The sequence below is a fragment of the Carcharodon carcharias genome, chromosome 10 (genome assembly GCF_017639515.1).
Source record: "Carcharodon carcharias isolate sCarCar2 chromosome 10, sCarCar2.pri, whole genome shotgun sequence".
Classification (NCBI taxonomy): Eukaryota; Metazoa; Chordata; class Chondrichthyes; order Lamniformes; family Lamnidae; genus Carcharodon; species Carcharodon carcharias.
The window spans coordinates 113414394-113435691 of NC_054476.1; the positions used below are offsets into that span (position 1 = coordinate 113414394).

The 21298-nt window shown below is 46.2% G+C and overlaps 1 protein-coding gene across 1 annotated transcript in view; it reads left to right on the forward strand.

The window, feature by feature from the left end:
• Positions 1–405: 405 nt before the first annotated feature.
• Positions 406–21298, forward strand: part of LOC121283331 (protein spinster homolog 3-like) — a 142674-nt gene continuing 121781 nt past the window's right edge. The window contains exon 1 of the mRNA XM_041197795.1: positions 406–548. Within this exon, the coding sequence (XP_041053729.1) occupies positions 527–548 (22 nt within the window). The 5' untranslated portion in view covers positions 406–526. The remainder of the gene's footprint in view (positions 549–21298) is intronic.

The following is a 21298-nucleotide window of genomic DNA, read 5'->3' on the forward strand; positions in this document are numbered from 1 at the left end:
GAAAGGACTTAAGAAAAAAAGGTACTTGATAAAGTCTTCACACGGCAGTTTGACAGTTGACAGCCCTGCTGCCCACCTCCTGGTCATTTTTCTGAAATTGCTGCACTTGCCCTGTTAAAACAAATCAAACTGGCCACAGAAAGATATGGCTGGTACTGAGTGGGGTAAGGACCCTTCGAATGATCGGGTTTGTGTTCCTGCAGCACCTCTGCTGTAGAGAGCAGTGCAGTTCACTGGTTTTGATTTGTCGCTAGGGGGATTTCTTCCGTTACTTTAGCAGAACTACACGAACTTTCCAACGAAGTGTTTCCAGCAAAACCCTGTCTCTCTAAGCAGTACGCAAATGGAAGGTGACAGTGACGCCCAGCCCAGGGATCGCTCCTCCACAATCAAGTACCAGTCAATGAGGAGACCGGAAGCAGAGACGGACAATGTCCAGTTCGGCGTCAGCGGACACTTCTGCATATCCCCGACCAGGTCTTACATCGTGATCTTCATCCTGTTTTTCATTAACCTCTTAAATTACATGGATCGCTTTATCATTGCAGGTGAGAGCTTGCCCATTTCCTGTTGCTTCTCAGCCACTCTCCTATCCCTTTCAGGTCGATTAAATTGTCCTCTGCTTGAAACCATTACCCCAAACTGGCGCAAAACTGACAGGGACTAGTATTCCCAGAAGTGATGGCAGCATTTGTTGCCCCAAGTTCAACCTCCACTTACCCCTCTCCACAACGCACCTCCCACCCCCAACATTCTGTTCAAGGGCAGGTGGGGCGACAATCTGGAAAGGAGTAAGATAATTTTTTATAATTTGCATTTCAGAATCACAGAATTTTTACAGTACAAAATGAGGCCATTTGGCCCATCGTGTCTGCACCAGCTCTCCGAATGAGCAATTCACCTAGTATAATTCTTCTCCCTGTGACCCTGCACATTCCTCCTCTTCAGATAGTAGTCTGCCTCGATTGAACCTGCCCCCACCACACTCTCAGGCAGTGCGTTCCTGACCCGAACCACTCGTTGTGTGAAAACTTTTTTTCTCATATTGTTTTCACTTCTTTTTGGCAATTGTTTTAAATTTGTGCCCTCCTGTTCTCGATCCCTTCACAATCACATCTCTCAGGAATGTCCCTAGAAACTTCAAAATCTTTTTTAAAAAACCATTCTTCAAAAGTGGGCGAAGCTGGGAGGTTCACATTTATTGCCTCTGCCCAGCTGTCTTGAGAAGGTGGTGGTTGAACCAACCCTGTGATCAAGTTGCTCCTACAGAAATGCCAGGTCACTGACCCAGCATTCATGAAGGAATAGCCAAGTATATGTCCTAGTCAGGGTGGTGTGTGACTTGGAGGGGAACTTGCAGGAGGCGGTGCTCCCATGACATTGCTGCTACTGCCCTCCTGAGGGTAAGGATGTGGGTGGAATATACTTTGAAATGTTCTATAGGTTGTTAACCAGAGCTATAGTTAAAAAAAACTTTTATAAATGATGGTTTAATGATGGAACTACCTTGCTTCTGAATATTTCAACTTAGCAGCTACCTGGATTCTGCCAGAGATTATTATTTGAATATTTACACTATTACTGCTATATATAGAGGACGAGGTTTTGAAAACTATTTAGCAAAACATCATTTGCAGATACAGAATAACATGCCATTTCAATTACATTACAGGAGGAAGTGGTGATTTGTTTTGATGATGTTTATATCACTGCAATGTGTATCTGAAAGTACTTTTTCAGGGCATTGTTTTCATGGCGATTGTGCCCTTTCCTAATTTCCTAAACTGTCCCACTTTCCCCATCCCTCTCTTGGCACTCCACCCATTTTGACATTTGTCACAGTGGAAGCCTGGCAATGTTGAGGATGTATGTCTGGCAAAGGTCAGCGGAGTGGGCCTGACAATATAGAGGGGTGTGGGTCTGACTGTGGTGAGAGGTGTGGATCTGACAATAGTGAGGGATGAGGGTCTGACAATAGTGAGGGGTGCGGGTCTGAGATTGGTGAGGGATGAGGGGCTGACAATAGTGAGGGGTGTGGGTCTGACAATGGTGAGGGATGTGGGTCTGACAATGGTGAGGGATGTGGGTCTGACAATGGTGAGGGGTGTGGGTCTGACAGTGGTGAGGGGTGTGGGTCTGACAATGGTGAGGGGTATGGATCTGACAATGGTGAGGGGTGTGGGTCTGACAATGGTGAGGGGTGTGGGTCTGACAATGGTGAGGGATGTGGATCTGACAATGGTGAGGGGTGTGGGTCTGACAATGGTGAGGGGTGTGGATCTGACAATGATGAGGGATGAAGGTCTGACAATAGTGAGGGATGTGGATCTGACAATAGTGAGGGATTTGGGTCTGACAATAATGAGGGATGAGGGTTTGACAATAGTGAGGGGTGTGGATCTGACAATGGTGAGGAGTGTGGGTCTGATAATGGTGAGGGGTACGGGTCTGACAATGGTGAGGGGTGTAGGTCTGACAATCGTGAGGGATGAGTGTCAGACAATGGTGAGGGGTGTGAGTTTGGAAATTTTGAGTGGGGTGCGTCTGACAATGGTGAGGGGTGTGGTTCTGACAACAGTGAGGGGTGTGGCTCTGACAATAGTGAGGGCTGAGGGTCTGACAACAGTGAGGGGTGTGGCTCTGACAATAGTGAGGGATGAGGGTCTCACAATAGTGAGGGGTGTGAATCAGATAATAGTGAGGGATGAGGGTCTGACAATAGTGAGGGGTGTGGATCTGACAATAGTGAGGGGTGTTGGTCTGACAATGGTGAGGGATGAGGTTCTGACAATAGTGTGGGCTGCAGATCTGACAATAGTGAAGGGTGTGGATCTGACAATACTGAGGGGTGTGGGTCTGACAATACTGAGGGGTGCGGGTCTGACAATAGTGAGGGATAAGGGTCTGACAATAGTGAGGGGTGTTTATCTGACAATAGTGAGAGGTGTAGATCTGACAATAGTGAGGGATGACGGCCTGACAATACTGAGGGATGAGGGCCTAACAATAGTGAAGGATGTTGGTCTGACAATAGTGAGGGATTTGGGTCAGATAATAGTGAGGGATGAGGTCTGACAATAGTGAGGAGGTGTGGGTCTGACAATGGTGAGGATGTGGGTCTGACAATAGTGAGGGATGAGGGTTTGACAATATTGAGCGGTGTGGGTCTGACAATGGTGAGGAGTGCGGGTCTGATAATGGTGAGGGGTACGGGTCTGACAATGGTGAGGGGTGTGGGTATGACAGTGATGAGGGATAAGGGTCTGACAATAGTGAGGGATTTGGGTCTGACAATAGTGAGGGATGAGGGTTTGACAATATTGAGGGGTGTGGGTCTGACAATGGTGAGGTGTGTGGGTCTGATAATGGTGAGGGGTACGGGTCTGACAATGGTGAGGGGTGTAGGTCTGACAATCATGAGGGATGAGTGTCAGACAATGGTGAGGGGTGTGAGTTTGGAAATTTTGAGTGGGGTGCGTCTGACAATGGTGAGGGGTGTGGTTCTGACAACAGTGAGGGGTGTGGCTCTGACAATAGTGAGGGCTGAGGGTCTGACAACAGTGAGGGGTGTGGCTCTAACAATATTGAGGGCTGAGGGTCTAACAACAGTGAGTGGTGTGGCTCTGACAATAGTGAGGGATGAGGGTCTCACAATAGTGAGGGGTGTGAATCAGATAATAGTGAGGGATGAGGGTCTGACAATAGTGAGGGGTGTGGATCTGACAATAGTGAGGAGTGCAGATCTGACAATAGTGAGGGATTAGGGCCTGACAATGGTGAGGGATGTGGATCTGACAATAGTGAGGGGTGTAGATCTGACAATAGTGAGGGGTGTGGATCTGACAATAGTGAGGGGTGTTGGTCTGACAATGGTGAGGGATGAGGTTCTGACAATAGTGAGGGCTGCGGATCTGACAATAGTGAAGGGGTGGATCTGACAATACTGAGGGATGTGGGTCTGACAATACTGAGGGGTGTGGGTCTGACAATAGTGAGGGATAAGGGTCTGACAATAGTGAGGGGTGTGGATCTGTCAAAAGTGAGGGGCGTGGTTCCTACAATAGTGAGGGGTGTAGATCTGACAATAGTGAGGGATGAGGGCCTGACAATACTGAGGGATGAGGGCCTAACAATAGTGAGGGATGTGGGTCTGACAATAGTGAGGGATTTGGGTCTGATAGTAGTGAGGGATGAGGTCTGACAATAGTGAGGAGGTGTGGGTCTGACAATGGTGAGGATGTGGGTCTGGCAATGGTGAGGGGTGTGGGTATGACAGTGATGAGAGGTGTGGCTCTGACAGTGATGAGGGGTGTGGGTCTGACATTAGAGGGGTGTGGGTCTGACAATTGTGAGGGGTGCGGCTCTGACAATAGTGAGGGATGAGCGCCAGACAATAGTGAGGGGTGTGGATCAGACAGTAGTGAGGGATGAGGGCTTGACAATAGTGAGGGGTGTGGATCTGACAGTAGTGAGGGGTGCGGATCTGATAATAGTGAGGGGTGTGGGTCTGACAATACTGAGGGGTGTGGGTCTGACAATAGTGAGGGGTGTGGATTTGTCAAAAGTGAGGGGCGTGGTTCTGACAATAGTGAGGGGTGTTTATCTGACAATAGTGAGGGGTGTAGATCTGACAATAGTGAGGGATGAGGGCCTGACAATACTGAGGGATGAGGGCCTAACAATAGTGAGGGATGAGGGCTTGACAATAGTGAGGGGTGTGGATCTGACAATAGTGAGGGGTGCGGATCTGATAATAGTGAGGGGTGTGGGTCTGACAATCGTGAGTGGTGTGGATCTGACAATTGTGAGGGATGTAGATCTGACAATAGTGAGGGATGAGGGCCTGACAATAGTGTGGGCTGTGGGTCTGACAATAGTGAGGGATTTGGGTCTGATAATAGTGAGGGATGAGGTCTGACAATAGTTAGGAGGTGTGGGTCTGACAATGGTGAGGATGTGGGTCTGGCAATGGTGAGGGGTGTGGGTCTGACAGTGATGAGAGATGTGGGTCTGACAGTGATGAGGGGTGTGGGTCTGACATTAGTGAGGGGTGTGGGTCTGACAATAGTGAGGGCTGAGGGTCTGACAATAGTGAAGGATGAGCGCCAGACAATAGTGAGGGGTGTGGATCAGACAAAAGTGAGGGATGAGGGCTTGACAATACTGAGGGGTGTGGATCTGACAATAGTGAGGGGTGCGGATCTGACAATAGTGAGGGCCGTGGGTCTGACAATCGTGTGGGTTGTGGATCTGACAATAGTGAGGGGTGCGGATCTGATAATAGTGAGGGGTGTGGGTCTGACAATCGTGAGTGGTGTGGATCTGACAATCGTGTGGGTTGTGGATCTGACAATAGTGAGGGGTGCGGATCTGATAATAGTGAGGGGTGTGGATCTGACAATTGTGAGTGGTGTGGATCTGACAATCGTGAGGGATGTAGATCTGACAATAGTGAGGGATGAGGGCCTGACAATAGTGTGGGCTGTGGGTCTGATAATGGTGGGTGGTGTGGGTCTGACAATTATGAGGGGTGTGGGTCTGACAATGGTGAGGGGTGTGGGTCTGACAATGTTGAGGGGTGTGGGTCTGACAATAGTGAGGTGTGTGGATCTGACAATGGTGAAGGCTGTGGATCTGACAATGGTGAGGGGTGTGGGTCTGACAATGATGAGGGGTGTGGGTCTAACAGGAGTGAGGGGTGTAGGTCTGATAATAGTTAGGGATGAGGGTTTGACAATAGTGAGGGATGAGAGCCTGACAATAGTGAGGGATGAGGGCCTGGTAATGGTGAGGGATGTGGGTCTGACAACAGTGAGGGGTGTGGGTCTGACAATGATGAGGGGTGTGGGTCTGACATTAGTGAGGGGTGTAGGTCTGATAATGGTGAGGGGTGTGGTTCTGACAATAATGAGGGGTGTGGGTCTGACAATGGTGAGGGGTGTGGGTCTGACAGTAATGAAGGGGTGGATCTGACCATACTGAGGGGTGTGGGTCTGACAATACTGAGGGGTGTGGGTCTGACAATAGTGAGGGATAAGGGTCTGACAATAGTGAGGGGTGTGGATCTATCAAAAGTGAGGGGCGTGGTTCTGACAATAGTGAGGGCTGTTTATCAGACAATAGTGAGGGGTGTAGATCTGACAATAGTGAGGGATGAGGGCCTGACAATACTGAGGGATGAGGGCCTAACAATAGTGAGGGATGTGGGTCTGACAATAGTGAGGGATTTGGGTCTGATAATAGTGAGGGATGAGGTCTGACAATAGTGAGGAGGTGTGGGTCTGACAATGGTGAGGATGTGGGTCTGGCAATGGTGAGGGGTGTGGGTATGACAGTGATGAGGGGTGTGGGTCTGATATTAGAGGGGTGTGGGTCTGACAATAGTGAGGGGTGCGGCTCTGACAATAGTGAGGGATGAGCGCCAGACAATAGTGAGGGGTGTGGATCAGACAATAGTGAGGGATGAGGGCTTGACAATAGTGAGGGGTGTGGATCTGACAGTAGTGAGGGGTGCGGATCTGATAATAGTGAGGGGTGTGGGTCTGACAATACTGAGGGGTGTGGGTCTGACAATAGTGAGGGGTGTGGATTTGTCAAAAGTGAGGGGCGTGGTTCTGACAATAGTGAGGGGTTTTTATCTGACAATAGTGAGGGGTGTAGATCTGACAATAGTGAGGGATGAGGGCCTGACAATACTGAGGGATGAGGGCCTAACAATAGTGAGGGATGAGGGCTTGACAATAGTGAGGGGTGCGGATCTGATAATAGTGAGGGGTGTGGGTCTGACAATCGTGAGTGGTGTGGATCTGACAATCGTGAGGGATGTAGATCTGACAATAGTGAGGGATGAGGGCCTGAAAATAGTGTGGGCTGTGGGTCTGACAATAGTGAGGGGTGTTGGTCTGACAATGGTGAGGGATGAGGTTCTGACAATAGTGAGGGGTGTGGTTCTGACAATAGTGAGGGGTGTGGATCTGTCAAAAGTGAGGGGCGTGGTTCTGACAATAGTGAGGGGTGTTTATCTGACAATAGTGAGGGGTGTAGATCTGACAATAGTGAGGGATGAGGGCCTAACAATAGTGAGGGATGTGGGTCTGACAATAGTGAGGGATTTGGGTCTGATAATAGTGAGGGATGAGGTCTGACAATAGTGAGGAGGTGTGGGTCCGACAATGGTGAGGATGTGGGTCTGGCAATGGTGAGGGGTGTGGGTCTGACAGTGATGAGAGGTGTGGGTCTGACAGTGATGAGGGGTGTGGGTCTGACATTAGTGAGGGGTGTGGGTCTGACAATAGTGAGGGCTGAGGGTCTGACAATAGTGAGGGGTGCGGCTCTGACAATAGTGAGGGATGAGCGCCAGACAATAGTGAGGTGTGTGGATCAGACAGTAGTGAGGGATGAGGGCTTGACAATACTGAGGGGTGTGGATCTGACAATAGTGAGGGGTGCGGATCTGACAATAGTGAGGGCCGTGGGTCTAACAATCGTGTGGGTTGTGGATCTGACAATAGTGAGGGGTGCGGATCTGATAATAGTGAGGGGTGTGGGTCTGACAATCGTGAGTGGTGTGGATCTGACAATCGTGTGGGTTGTGGATCTGACAATAGTGAGGGATGTGGGTCTGACAATTGTGAGGGGTGTGGGTCTGACAATAGTGAGGGGTGTGGATCTGACAATGGTGAGGGGTGTGGATCTGACAATGGTGAGGGGTGTGGGTCTAACAATCGTGTGGGTTGTGGATCTGACAATAGTGAGGGGTGCGGATCTGATAATAGTGAGGGGTGTGGGTCTGACAATCGTGAGTGGTGTGGATCTGACAATCGTGTGGGTTGTGGGTCTGACAATAGTGAGGGATGTGGGTCTGACAATTGTGAGGGGTGTGGGTCTGACAATAGTGAGGGGTGTGGATCTGACAATGGTGAGGGGTGTGGATCTGACAATGGTGAGGGGTGTGGGTCTGACAATGGTGAGGGGTGTGGGTCTGACAATAGTGAGGGGTGTGGATCTGACAATGGTGAGGGGTGTGGATCTGACAATGGTGAGGGGTGTGGGTCTAACAATAATGAGGGGTGTGGGTCTAACAGGAGTGAGGGGTGTAGGTCTGACAATAGTTAGGGATGAGGGTTTGACAATAGTGAGGGATGAGAGCCTGACAATAGTGAGGGATGAGGGCCTGATAACGGTGAGGGATGTGGGTCTGACAACAGTGAGGGGTGTGGGTCTGACAATGATGAGGTGTGTGGGTCTGACCTTAGTGAGGGGTGTAGGTCTGATAATGGTGAGGGGTGTGGATCTGACAATAATGAGGGGTGTGGGTCTGACAATGGTGAGGGGTGTGGATCTGACAATAATGAGGGGTGTGGGTCTGACAATGGTGAGGGGTGTGGGTCTGACAATGGTGAGGGGTGTGGGTCTGACAATAGTGAGGGGTGTGGATCTGACAATGGTGAGGGGTGTGGGTCTGACAATAGTGAGGGGTGTGGATCTGACAATGGTGAGGGCTGTGGATCTGACAATGGTGAGGGATGTGGGTCTGACAATGATGAGGGGTGTGGGTCTAACAATGATGAGGGGAGTGGGTCTAAAAGGAGTGAGGGGTGTAGGTCTGACAATAGTTAGGGATGAGGGTTTGAAAATAGTGAGGGATGACAGCCTGACAATAGTGAGGGATGAGGGCCTGATAATGGTGAGGGATGTGGGTCTGACAACAGTGAGGGGTGTGGGTCTGACAATGATGAGGGGTGTGGGTCTGACATTAGTGAGGGGTGTAGGTCTGATAATGGTGAGGGGTGTGGATCTGACAATAATGAGGGGTGTGGGTCTGACAATGGTTGAGGAGAATGGGCCTGACAAAGGTGAGAGGTGTGGGTCTGACAATGGTGAGGGGTGTGGGTCTGACAATGGTGAGGGGTGTGAGTCTGACAATGGTGAGGGGTGAGCCTATATTATGTTCTCAATGTTTCTGGAGGGGTGCTTGAACACATTACCCTCTGACTCAGTGTTCTGCCACAGCTGAATCTTGGTTCTATCTGCCCTCCCACATGGAAATAATATTTAGGGATCAGGGGTCTGAGGCTAATTTGTTGCTCTTTGGGTTGGGGTCTTGGAATTGAATTTGGTGCTTTCTGTTTGGCAGTGCCAAAAAAAACTTCAATCTTTTTTATTGGCTTACTGCCAGGGCCCGTAGCTGTTTTGGGATCACTAGTCCTGGTGAGCAGAACTCTGCTCAATGTGAGGAAGTGAAATTACAACAATTGGATTTACATAATATCTTTAATATGGATAAGTATTCCAAAGTAGTTCATAAAGGCCTGAGGGGACACGGAATTTGAACCAAGGGGAGAGAGAGAGAGAGAGAGTAGGAGATCTTGTTCAATTTAAATTAATATTAATAGGGTAGAAGATTAGATGAATTTAGGTGGAAGGAGTTTTGACTGAAAATTTGACCAGTTGGGCTGAATGGTCTGTTTCTGTGTCAATTTTGTGGGATATCTGAGGGAATGGAGCAGATTTCCAGCTTTAGAAGCTGGTTTAGGCATATCAGGGCCTGATCCGAGTGACATTCCCAGCCATACCGCGTATTTTTGCGTACACAGTGTTATACGAATCCAAGCTAATTGATGAAGTCAAAACTAAGTCAGAGTCTTTCCTCGAAGAGAGAGTTTATTGACTTAGTACAGACACAACACTCTTACACCCCACCAGTGTCCCAGCTATCCCCATTTATAGTTGTACAAATACCCATCATCTGTTTAACAATCTATTTGCCATTAAACCTTAACCATGTAAATGCCAATAATATTGATGCACAACACCAATGTGGAAATAGTGAAAACATATTTGGAAGTAAAACACTGGAAAGGGAATGGGGAATTGGCAGTAGAATATGGGAACTACATGGATCGCACTTTCAGAGAGCTGATTCAGGCACAATGGATCAAACAGCCTTTTTTTGTACTGTTGTGTGCTTCAATAAGCTTCCTGTACACACAGCTAGCTAGAGCTGGTATTGGGTCAGGTTAAAGGGGAAAAAGACTATTTTAAGCTCCTCTTTAAGAGGCTTGTAATACCACACGACTGTGACAGAGCTTACAGAAGTGGCCTCTTCCTGCTCTCACATTCTACATGACGCAAGCTCCTTCTTGCTAGCTTCAGTTTATCTTAATTTTCACCCGGGCAAAACGTCTAGCCAGCACTCTCACACTGTTTTAAAATGAAATGTTCATTTTATTATTTACCTCAGAAATTTTCTGCTGATTGGTCAATTTAACCAGTTATTTATTCATTAGCTGCTGTATTTTAAAATTTCTCGAAGGTTTTAAGCAATATTGTCATAGAACCATAGCATTTTACAGCACAGAAATCAGCCTATTGCAACTCTATTACCTCCCCAAAATTCTCTACTTGTCTTTAAAAACTGGTTGCCTTTAAACACCAATGAATTTTTAACTACATACGAACAAGGAGCAGGAGTAGGCCATTTAGCCCCTCAAGCCTGCTCCACCATTTAATAAGATCATGGCTGATCTGATAGTAACCTGAAACTGCATCCCATTTACCCCCGAGAACCTATCACCCCCTTGCTTACTAAGAATTTATCCACCTCTGCCTTAAAAATATTCAAAGACTGCTCTCCCCATCTTTTCAGGAAGAGAGTTCCAAAGACTCACGACCCTCTGAGTGAAATAATTTCTTCTCATCTCTGTTTTAAATGGGCGACCCCTTATTTTTAAACAGTGACTTCTAGTTCTAGATTCTACTACAAGAGGAAACATTCTCTCCACATCCACCCTGTCAAGACCCCCTCAGGATCTTATGGGCAGAATTTGATGTCCTGCAGGTGGACATGTGTGGATCAGGCATAAAATAGCATGCGATGACATTGGGCGGGCATTCTGACATCATCGCACTCTGGCAAGGTATTTCAGTCACTGGGCGCACGTGAGAGTCAGCAGCGCGCCCGCTGACAATTAAGAGACCTATTAAGGCCATTAAAGTATTAATTAAGACAGATTTTTTGCTGCCCATCCAGGCGGCCTTTGCGTTTTTGAGGAAATCTCATCCATGGGTGGGATGAGGTTTCCAACAGCAATTTATAAAAATATGCTTTGACATAATTTTTTATTATGTTTATGTTCATGTGAGGGAGTCCTATGTGGGGACATATTTTTCAGGTTTTCAAAATCTTTATTTTTGTTTTTAAAATTCTTCAGCTCCCTCAGGCAACTCTCTGCCTTCAGGGAATTTTCAGTGCGCGCACCCCTGCACCTGTGCAGACTTCAACGCTCGCCCTCCTCCTGGCCCCACCCCGGCAATGCTGAGCTTTTCAGTACACGTTTCACGTTGGCTGGCCATCAATTGGCCAGCCAGCGTGAAATCACGGGTCAGGGGCCAATTGCGCATGGCAGATCGTTTCCCGGCCATCCTGGGCCTGTCCGACGACCCGAAAATCCTGCCCTACATGTTTCAATCAAGTCACCTCTTACTCTTCTAAACTCCAGCCAATACAAGCCTGGTCTGCCTAGTAATTACTCCTTGTTTGACAATGTGCATGTTAGATGCTTACAGTGTCTCACTGCTATTTTTAACATGATAGAGTGTGATGTCATTGCCATTTTTGGTCACATCTATGAAGGTGGTCCTTGCCATCTTCAATTTGTACTAGTCAGAATTTACATGTGAATATAAATATACAAACATTTACATTAGGAACAGGAGTAGGTCATTCGGCCCCTCACGCCTGCTCCAATACTCAATAAGATCATGGCTGATAAAAGCAAAGAACTGCGGATGCTGGAAATCCAAAACAAAAACAAAAACAGAAATAACTGGAAAAACTCAGCAAGTCTGGCAGCATTGGTGGAGAAGAGCACAGTTGACATTTCGAGTCCTCATGACCCTTCAACAGAACTAAGTAAAAATAGGAAAGGGGTGAAATATAAGCTGGTTTAAGGGAGGCAGGGGGGTTGTTGGGACAAGAAGAGCTGGATAGAGGGTCAGTGATACGTGGAGATCACCAAAAGATGTCACAGATAAAAGAACAAAGAGGTGTTGAAGATGGTGATATTATCTAAAAGAATGTGCAAATTAACGGTAGAAAGCAGGACAAGCAAGGTACAGTTAGCTCTAGTGGGGGTGGGGTGGGGGGGAAGGAATACTAAAAAGACTAAAAGATGGAGATAAAACAAATTTAAAAATAATGGAAATAGGTGGGAAAAGAAAAATCTATATAAATGATTGGAAAAAACAAAAAGGAGGGGGAAAAAATGGAAAGGGGGTGGGGATGGAGGAGAGAGTTCATGATCTAAAATTGTTGACCTCAATATTCAGTCCGGAAGGCTGTAAAGTGCCTAGTCGGAAGATGAGGTGCTGTTCCTCCAGTTTGCGTTGAGCTTCACTGGAACAATGCAGCAGGCCAAGGACAGACATGTGGGCAAGACAGCAGGGTGGAGTGTTAAAATGGCAAGGGACAGGGAGGTCTGGGTAAAACTTGCGGACAGACCGAAGGTGTTCTGCAAAGTGGTTACCCAGTCTGCGTTTGGTCTCTCCAATGTAGAGGAAACTGCATTGGGCGCAACGAATGCAGTAGACTAAGTTGAGGGAAGTGCAATTGAAATGCTGCTTCACTTGAAAAGAGTGTTTGGGCCCTTGGACGGTGAGGAGAGAGGAAGTGAAGGGGCAGGTGTTGCATCTTCTGCGGTTGCATGGGAAGGTGCCGTGGGAGGGGGTTGAGGAGTAGGGAGTGATGGAGGAGTGGACCAGGGTGTCACGGAGGGAATGATCCCTATGGAATGCTGCCGGGGGGGTGAAGGGAAGATGTGTTTGGTTGTGGCATCATGTTGGAGTTGGCGGAAATGGTGGAGGATGATCCTTTGAATGCAGAGGCTGGTGGGGTGATAAGTGAGGACAAAGGGGACCCTATCATGTTTCTGGGAGGGAGGAGAAGGTGTGAGGCCGCACTTATGAAGAGACGTCAGTGGCAAGCAGAGTTGGTACTGGTGTCATTAAGTCTGTCTCTTCTTCTTGAATGAGCTACTCTTTGGGTTGTAAACTCTATAGCTCAGTGGGTCATACCCTTGCCTCGAGTCAGACTGTTATGGGTTAGAGCCCCACCTCAAAAAATTCAGCACAAAATCTAGGCTAACACTTCAGTGCAGCACTGAGGGAGTGCTGCTCTTTTGGGGGTGCTGTCTTTCTGATGAGACATTCAACTGAGGCATTGATGGAAGTAAAGAATCCCATGGAACTATTTGTAGCTGTGGAGTTTCTATGGATGTTCTGACCAAAATTGATCCCTCAACCAACATAATAAAATAGGTTATCTGGTCATTCATTTCATTATTGTTTGTGAGAGCTTGCTGTGCCCCACTTAGCTTCAGCATTATCTAATTACATCTGTGACTACAGTTCAAAGTTGCTTAATTGGCTGTAAAGTGTTTTACAATGTCCTAAGGTTGTGAAAGATGTTGTTATAAATGGAAATCTTTCTTTTATTTACTACTTCAACATTAAAGGATCTTTGGCATTGACCAAAGTAAATGATTGGTGTTGACAGCTGTTAACCTGACTGTGGTGGCCAGCTGAATGTGATTGGTAGCGAGGGTCACCTCTCCTCTTCCATTGGATTTGCGTACCCTGCTGGATATGAACCTAGTATTTCAGAGACAGAATTCTTGTTTCCGCTCCCCAGTGCTGTCTGGAGTAGCACTTGAACCCATAACATTCCAAATGCTATCACTAAGCGAAGGCTGCACTCCTCTCTCCAGTGTATATTTAAGGAAAAAGATTTCTTAGGGGGTTAGAAATAACTAGCTGATCTGCCAAACAAACAACCTTGAAGGCTGAGGACAATTATTCGGATTAAAATTCGGATATGTCCTTACAGGTTTAGGCATGCGACCTACTGACCTAATGCCTACTCAAGAGCATTAACTGGTGCAAAATAGAATATTAGATAATATGTTTGAAGAAACAAAGGGTTCCACCAAATCTGCTAGTGTGGTTCTGATTAATCTGCAGTGCATCATTAGCATTTCTTTTCAACTTCAGGATGTGGGTGTCATTGGCAAGACCACCATTTATTTCCCATCTAAGTAGCAGTTTGATACAATTAAGTGGCTCACTTGGCTGCTTCAGAGGGCCACTAAGAGCCAACCACATTGCTGTGGGCCTGGAGTCACGTACACCAGTCTCAGTAAGGACGACAGGTTTCTTTCCCGAAAGGGCAAGAATAGTCCATTTAGGTTTTCAGGCAATTCCACAGCTTCATGTTCATTTTTATTGATCCTACTATCTCATTTCCAGATGTTTTAAATTAAGCTACATTCAAATGCTCAAGCTGCCATGGTGAGATTTGTACACACATTCTCTGAATGATTTTAACTCGAACACCTCTACATTTGTTCCGTTATATGCCCTGGCTCCTGTGGCCCAACCTGTGAAAGTAATGTTGACCCAACCCACTTTGACCCTGATATTTCAAAATGGCTGACCCACCCGAAAAGCAAAATCTCAGCTTCCCAGCAACATGACGGGAAGCAAAGCTCATGAAGATCCAGTTTGAATTGATGCAGCTGATTGGGCTGTGACTGGACAGAACTGAGTGACCTTAAACTGTTGAATCAGTGGGGACTCCCCAGCTTAAAATTCTCTTCAGCAATGGCTTGTTAGAAGAAAATTATTCCCCAAAGAAAATGTAAGGTTGGCTACTCCAGCTAGACAAATTTCTGCAGGTTTCACCACATTGCAAGGCAAATTACTCAATCCGATGATCCTTGACTTTTGATTAAACCATCTTTCCTTTTTCCGATTTTTTTTCAATGATAAATAAAAGCGTTCAAAGAAAATGAAAAAAAAGTCAATTCTGTCTCCTGGATTGCTCAATGCAATTAATTTTTAATTCCTTGTGACTCCAGAACAATCCTGGAGGCTTTGTAGCCCTAGTTTAGATCAGTGTTTCCATTAGCTATTGGCCATATGTGGCAATTTAAGAGTCCAGATGTGGCTCGGAACATAGGAACAGGAGAAGGCCATTCAGCCCATTCAGCCTACTCCACCTTGGGATGTGATGAAATCTTCAGGAGTTTGTCCAGCAGGAGTAGCAAAACTTATAGTATCTTTGGAGAACAATTGGATCATGACTGATCATCTATGCCAACACCACTTTCCTGTTCTATCCCATTTCCCTTGATGTCATTAGTCTCCATAAAAGCATAAGAACTAGGAGCAGGAGTAGGCAATTCAGCCCCTCGAGTCTGCCCCGCCATTCAATATGATCATGGCTGATTTCATTTTGGCCTCAATTCCAATTTCCAGCCCTCTCCCCATAACCTTTAAACCTGTTACTAATTAAAAAGCTGTCTGTCTCCTCCTTAAATTTATTCGGCATCCACTGCACTCTGAGGTAGTGAATTCCACAGATTCACGACCCTTTGAGAAAAGTAATTCCTCCTCATCTCTGATTTGAATCTACCACCCCTTAGCCTAAAACTATGGCCTATCGTTCTAGAATGCCCCACAAGGGGAAACATCCGCTCTACTTCTATTTTGCCTATCTCTTTTAGCATCTTATATACCTCAATTAGATCTCCTCTCATCCTTTTAAACTCTAGCGAATATAGGCCTAAACTGTTCAATCTCTCCTCATAAGACAAGGTCCGCATCTCTGGAATCCATCTAGTGAACCTCCTCTGAACTGCCTCCAATGCAACTACATCCTTCCTCAAGTAAGGGGACCAAAACTGTGCACAGTACTCCAGGTGCGGTCTCACCAATGCCTTGTACAGTTGCAACAACACTTCCCTGTTTTTATACTCTATTCCTTTAGCAATAAATGCCAAAATTCCATTTGCCTTCCTTATTACCTGCTGTACCTGCATACTAGCTTTCAGCGATTCATGCACGAGGACCCCCAGATCCCTCTGCATTCTGAAGTTTCTCTCCATTTAAATAATAAGTATCCTTTTTATTCTTCCAACCAAAATGGATAACCTCACACTTATCCACATTAAACTCCATCTGCCAAATTTTGGCCCATTCACCTAACCTGTCCATATCCATTTGTAAATTTCTTATTTCTTCATTGCAACTTACTTTCCCACCTATTTTGGTGACATCTGCAAATTTAGCTATAGTACCTTCTATCCCTGAATCCAAGTCATTAATATAGAGTGTAAATAGTTGGGGCCCAAGGACTGAACCCTGTGGCACCCCACTAGTTACAGCTTGCTATCCAGAAAAAGACCCATTTATCCCGACTCTCTGCTGTCTGTTGGTTAGCCAATCCTCTATAGCTAATAGCTAATATATTACCCCTAACTCCGTGTGATGTTATCTGTTGTTTACTTGTTGCGCCTTTGATGATAACAACGATGAGTGAACAGTGTGGGAGTGTTTTTTTGAATATTTTGAGCACTTTACTTCCTTGGCTACTGATGGTGGTAGATATTTGCTTGATGTTTCAATCACAGATAAAGTCACTTTGTTGCATTGCACTCCATCCACACCTCCCTTCCCCCTCCAAAGCCTACTTCCCTCTGTGACTGTCCTGGGGAAAGCTCCCTCCCAGTTCACTTATAAAAGCATTTACAAAACCCCAACTGTCTAGCCTTTGGCCCTTGTGTCCACCAGGACATTTTGACAAGTATTGATTTCCTGAACCACACCCTCACCTCTACCTTTCACACCATAGTTCATGTGAAAACCATTACTCTCTCTTACCCTGGCCAATAGTCCAATACAGCTACATCTCCATTCCCTTAAGTCCAATAGGGAAGCAGACTTGAATGGGTTTGGTTTAGGCTCTCATCGCCAGATTTGGCCAGACCACATAAAGCATGGGCTGTCAGGTAGAAAAACAGAAATGCTGGAAATTCTCAGGAGTTCTGACTCACCATTGGAGAGAGAAACAGTTAACGGGGTAAATTTTACTAGCCTCCACAAGAAGGGATAATGGTGGGGGTAGGGGGGTGTGGGGGGGGGGGGGGGGGGGGGGCGGGGGCGGGTGCGGGGGGAGGTGGGGGTGGTGACAGTGGCTTGGGGAGGGGGGGGTGATAAAATCAGGAGGAGCTGTGTTGGATCGGCTCCTTGACCATGCCCTGACGTCAGGAAACTTGACCATTGGCGGGATCAGCTTCCTGCCATCAGGAGATGGAAAGAAAATTTAAATATTCAAATGCCCTGTTAGGGGCCATTTTACCAGGCCACTGGCACTTTGGTGACAGTGGATTGACTTCCTGTCACCAGCTCAATAAAGGTGGCTTTTCAGCTTCAGCTCGGGTAGTTGGGCGGTGGGGGGAGGCGGGGTGGGGGGGGAGCCGTGACCAGGAAGGCAGCCCCTGCAGCTCCAGCTCTTAGCTCAGGGGGATTTCCGCTCTATCAACCTAAATGTTAGGTTTATTTTTGACATTTCTACAGCTTATCTGCTGTAGGGCCCCTGCTTTTCTCAGCAGTGGCCACTGTTCCTGATGGCGCTGCTGAGCTGCCAGCCCCCTGACCGGGCCTGCAGCTCTCGGAGTCCAGTAGCCATCATGCACAGGAAGGCCAACCCAGTGGCAATTTATTCATGAGCTGTCTCCAGGAACATCGAGGGGGAGGTCCCGCTGGCCATCGGCTGGTGTTGCTGCATCAGCATTCTTACATCCTGCTCTCATGTGCCTAAACTGTTTACTGTTCCAGGGTGACCCTGGAATGTTTTTGGCCATTGTTTTCTGTCCCCACTCCAAACTCCATTCCCTAGCCATAGACTCCATGCCTCTCCTTGGCAACAGTCTGAGATTAAAGCAGTTTGTCTGTAATCTGGGTATCATATCTGACCCCGAGATGAGCTTCCGAATACACACTCACACCATCACAAAGACTACTTATTTCCACCTCCATAACATCACCTGACTCCAACCCAGCCTCAGCTCATCTGCTGCTGAAACCCTCATCCATGACTTTGTTACCTCTAGTCTTGACCATTCCAACACACTCCTGCCCGGTCTCCCACATCCTAACCTCCTTATGGGTGATCCAAAGCTCAGCTGCCCGTGTCCTAACTTGCACCAAATTCCATTCAATCATCAGCCCCCATGCTCGCTGATCTACATTAACTCCTGATTAAGCAATTTTAAAATTCTCATCCTTGTTTTTAAATTGCTCCATAGCTTTGCCCCACCCCCCTCCATCTCTGTAATCCCCTCCAACCCCCCAACCCTCTGACATACCTGCACTCTTTTACTTTTGGCCCCTTAACAATCCCTGATTTCAATCACTCTACCATTGGTAGCTGTACCTTCAGCTCAAGACCTTAAGCTCTAGAATTCCCACTCTGCACCTTTCCACCTCTCTCTACCTTGCTTTCCTCCTTTAAGATGCTCCTTAACGCCTACCTCTTTGACCAAGCTTTTAGTCATCTGCCCTAATATCTCCTTATGTGGCTCGCTGTTAGTTTTATTTTATGGTTCTGCTATGAAGCACATTGGTATGTTTTATTACAGTACATGTTGTACAATGGAAGGACATACATTGACCTGTAATGTATGAATGTGTGTGAAGTGTTTTCTAATAAAATTGACGTATGTGGCTGAAATGGTGTTGCTATTCAGTGACTTTTATTGGACAACATTGATGTAGAATGGAGAATTGGATGCATGAAGGGACATGAGGAACACTCTGCAAGGGAATTACTTTTCCCTTCAATGTCTGGCCAAGATCTTTCCATGCAAAACACACTTGAAGATGGAAGTGAATAGCCTCAGTTTTTTTTCTTGTTTTAAAGTTAAAGTCCTTCACTGAAACTATTGAGAAATGAACCTGGTGGAAGTTCTGCAATGGAACTGGAGATTGCAGGATATACACAGCAGGTCAGTCAGTATTTGCAAAGAGGAAATTTGGGTTGTAAGTGAATCATTCATCAGCAACCCTACCCCTTCCTAATATTGCCAACTTATCTTGACTTCCCTCCCTCTGGCCTCTGATATCTAGAAATAAGCACACTTTTTTTTAAACATATAAATTATTCTGTTTCTTAAAGATTGTATAAGTTAGCACATACACTCACTTTGTTTTAAAGAAGGAACTGACTGATTTCAAGAAAACCGTCGGGAAATGCCTTTTCAAAATGGCTTTTAGGTTATGAGTGTCATTAGCAAGCCTTGAATTAATTGCATATCATTAGCTATTGCAGTCCCTGTGGTTGTAGGTACACCAGTCGTGCTGTTCGGGAGGGAGTTCCAGTGTTTTCACCCAGCAAATGTGGACAGTGATATAGTTCCAAGTTAGGATGGTGTGTGGCTTGGAGGGAAACTTGCAGGTGGTGGGGTCCCCATGCATCTGTTGCCCTTGTTCTTTGAGGTGGTACAGGTCGCAGTTTTGTAAGGTGCTGCTGAGCGAAACTTGATGAGTTGCACTGCATCTTGTAGATGATGTGCACTGCTGCCACTGATTGTCAGTGGTAGAGGGAGTGAATGCCCCTCAGAATTTTATTTAGGCAGTGTAAAGCCTCTGATCTTAAACAATACCCGACTCTCTGTGAGCAGTACTAAACTTCTTGTACCTGTGCACACTTCCTTTTATGTAACACTTGCTGTAAGGCACTATTTCACCATGACAATGTCACCCTCACATTTCTATGGTCATACTTTTCTCACCACACTTTGTTTGGGCCAAACTAAAACAGCAGAAAATCCACAGTTAAGAAACAGATGGTGAAAGTATAAATTAAACATGAGAAAAGTGCTCAGCAATCAGCCCAAGAACGAAGGATTATGGAAACAACCAATTGTGAATGACCAATTAGGAGACCTTACCAGTAAAATAAAGGATGAAAGTACTAAAAGCATTTTTTGAAAACAACAACCCGTACTTTTTAGTAGCTAATTTCTAATGTTCAAAATAATGTTTTAGCATGTCCAAAATAATACACCACATGGACAGCAGTGGTTCAAGAAGGCTGCTCACCACAACCTCCTCAAGGGCAATTAGGGATGGGCAATAAAAAATGCCAGCTTAGCCAGCCATGCTCACATCCCATGAAAGAATAACAAAATTGTTTATGAAAAAAGACTTTTTCAATATGATATTTCACAACAATGATTAAGCAAGCACAAAGTGTGTCTTGAGTACAGGTATCATCTTCACTGCTTTTAATTCAGACTCTTGGCTGCCCTAAAAGCCTTTGGTTATTTTTGCTCAGAGCTGGAGGCAGACCCCACACTCTGAACAAGTGCAGTGTACAAGTTTCTCAGGAGGAATTAGTAACATTTAATTGGAACATTATTCCAGGATATCTAATCAATAACTGCTTGGTTTGATTTGTTATTTGGAGAAAAGCTTTATTCGGGTGAAGTTTTTCCTTTAGTAAAAATGAGGAATGAGAGAATTACTCAGAGTAATTCAGATACCTTGAGAAAAAGAGCACCACAGGATAAATGTGTGTAACAGCCACAGAGGTAGTTACAGGAAGAGTGACATGAATGCAGTTTCCCCCTTCCTTTTCTCCACTTGGGGTCCTTCAAGGGACAGTGTATATCTGAGCTATACACTGCCTTTGAGGAAAGACATGCCTTGAATGTTTGTGGTCCAAGGTCATTCCAGTCACAGGTTGACCCCTGACCCTTGGCTGGGCCTTGCGCTGGTATCCACGAGTGGCGTGCAGTTGCGGATCAGTCAGTGTCAGGGGCTTTGATAACCCTTGGAGAGTGGATTGGCGAATGGTTTCCACTTGCCAGAGTGCTGACAGGAATCTCCTTGACCTTCTGGTCCACAGCGGTCTTGGCACAAAGCCCAACACCCTACTTCTTTGGAGTGGGGGTGGGGGCGGGGGGTTGTCGGGGGCGGGGGGGGGGTGTTGGGGTGGAATGTCTGTCTCATGAGCGGAATGGGGGCAAGAAACCAGAAATGCCTCTCCCACCTCATAACCAAGAGATTGTACTGAAGCTGCAGGCCCAGTTGAGAAGATGGAAACCCCTAACAAATGCAGGAATAGTGCCATGAGAGCAAGGAACAGACATGTTCAGCCAGTTTCCATCCCTTTCATCTCTTGGTTGCATCTGAGAAATGAGCTTCTCAAAGATGCAGGGAAAGGGAAAATCTCAATAATGTTTAACTGTAACTCAAAACAAATGACATTAATAATTTATATAATATATATTATGTATACATGAATATATGCTATATCACATATGGATCATTGGTAAGGCCATGTGGAATATTGTCATCAGTTTTGAGTGCACTGCTTTCAAAGAGACATTGATTTACTGGAGAAAGTAATGATATGATTGATTTTGTGACTTGGGTCTATGTTATGAAAGGAGAC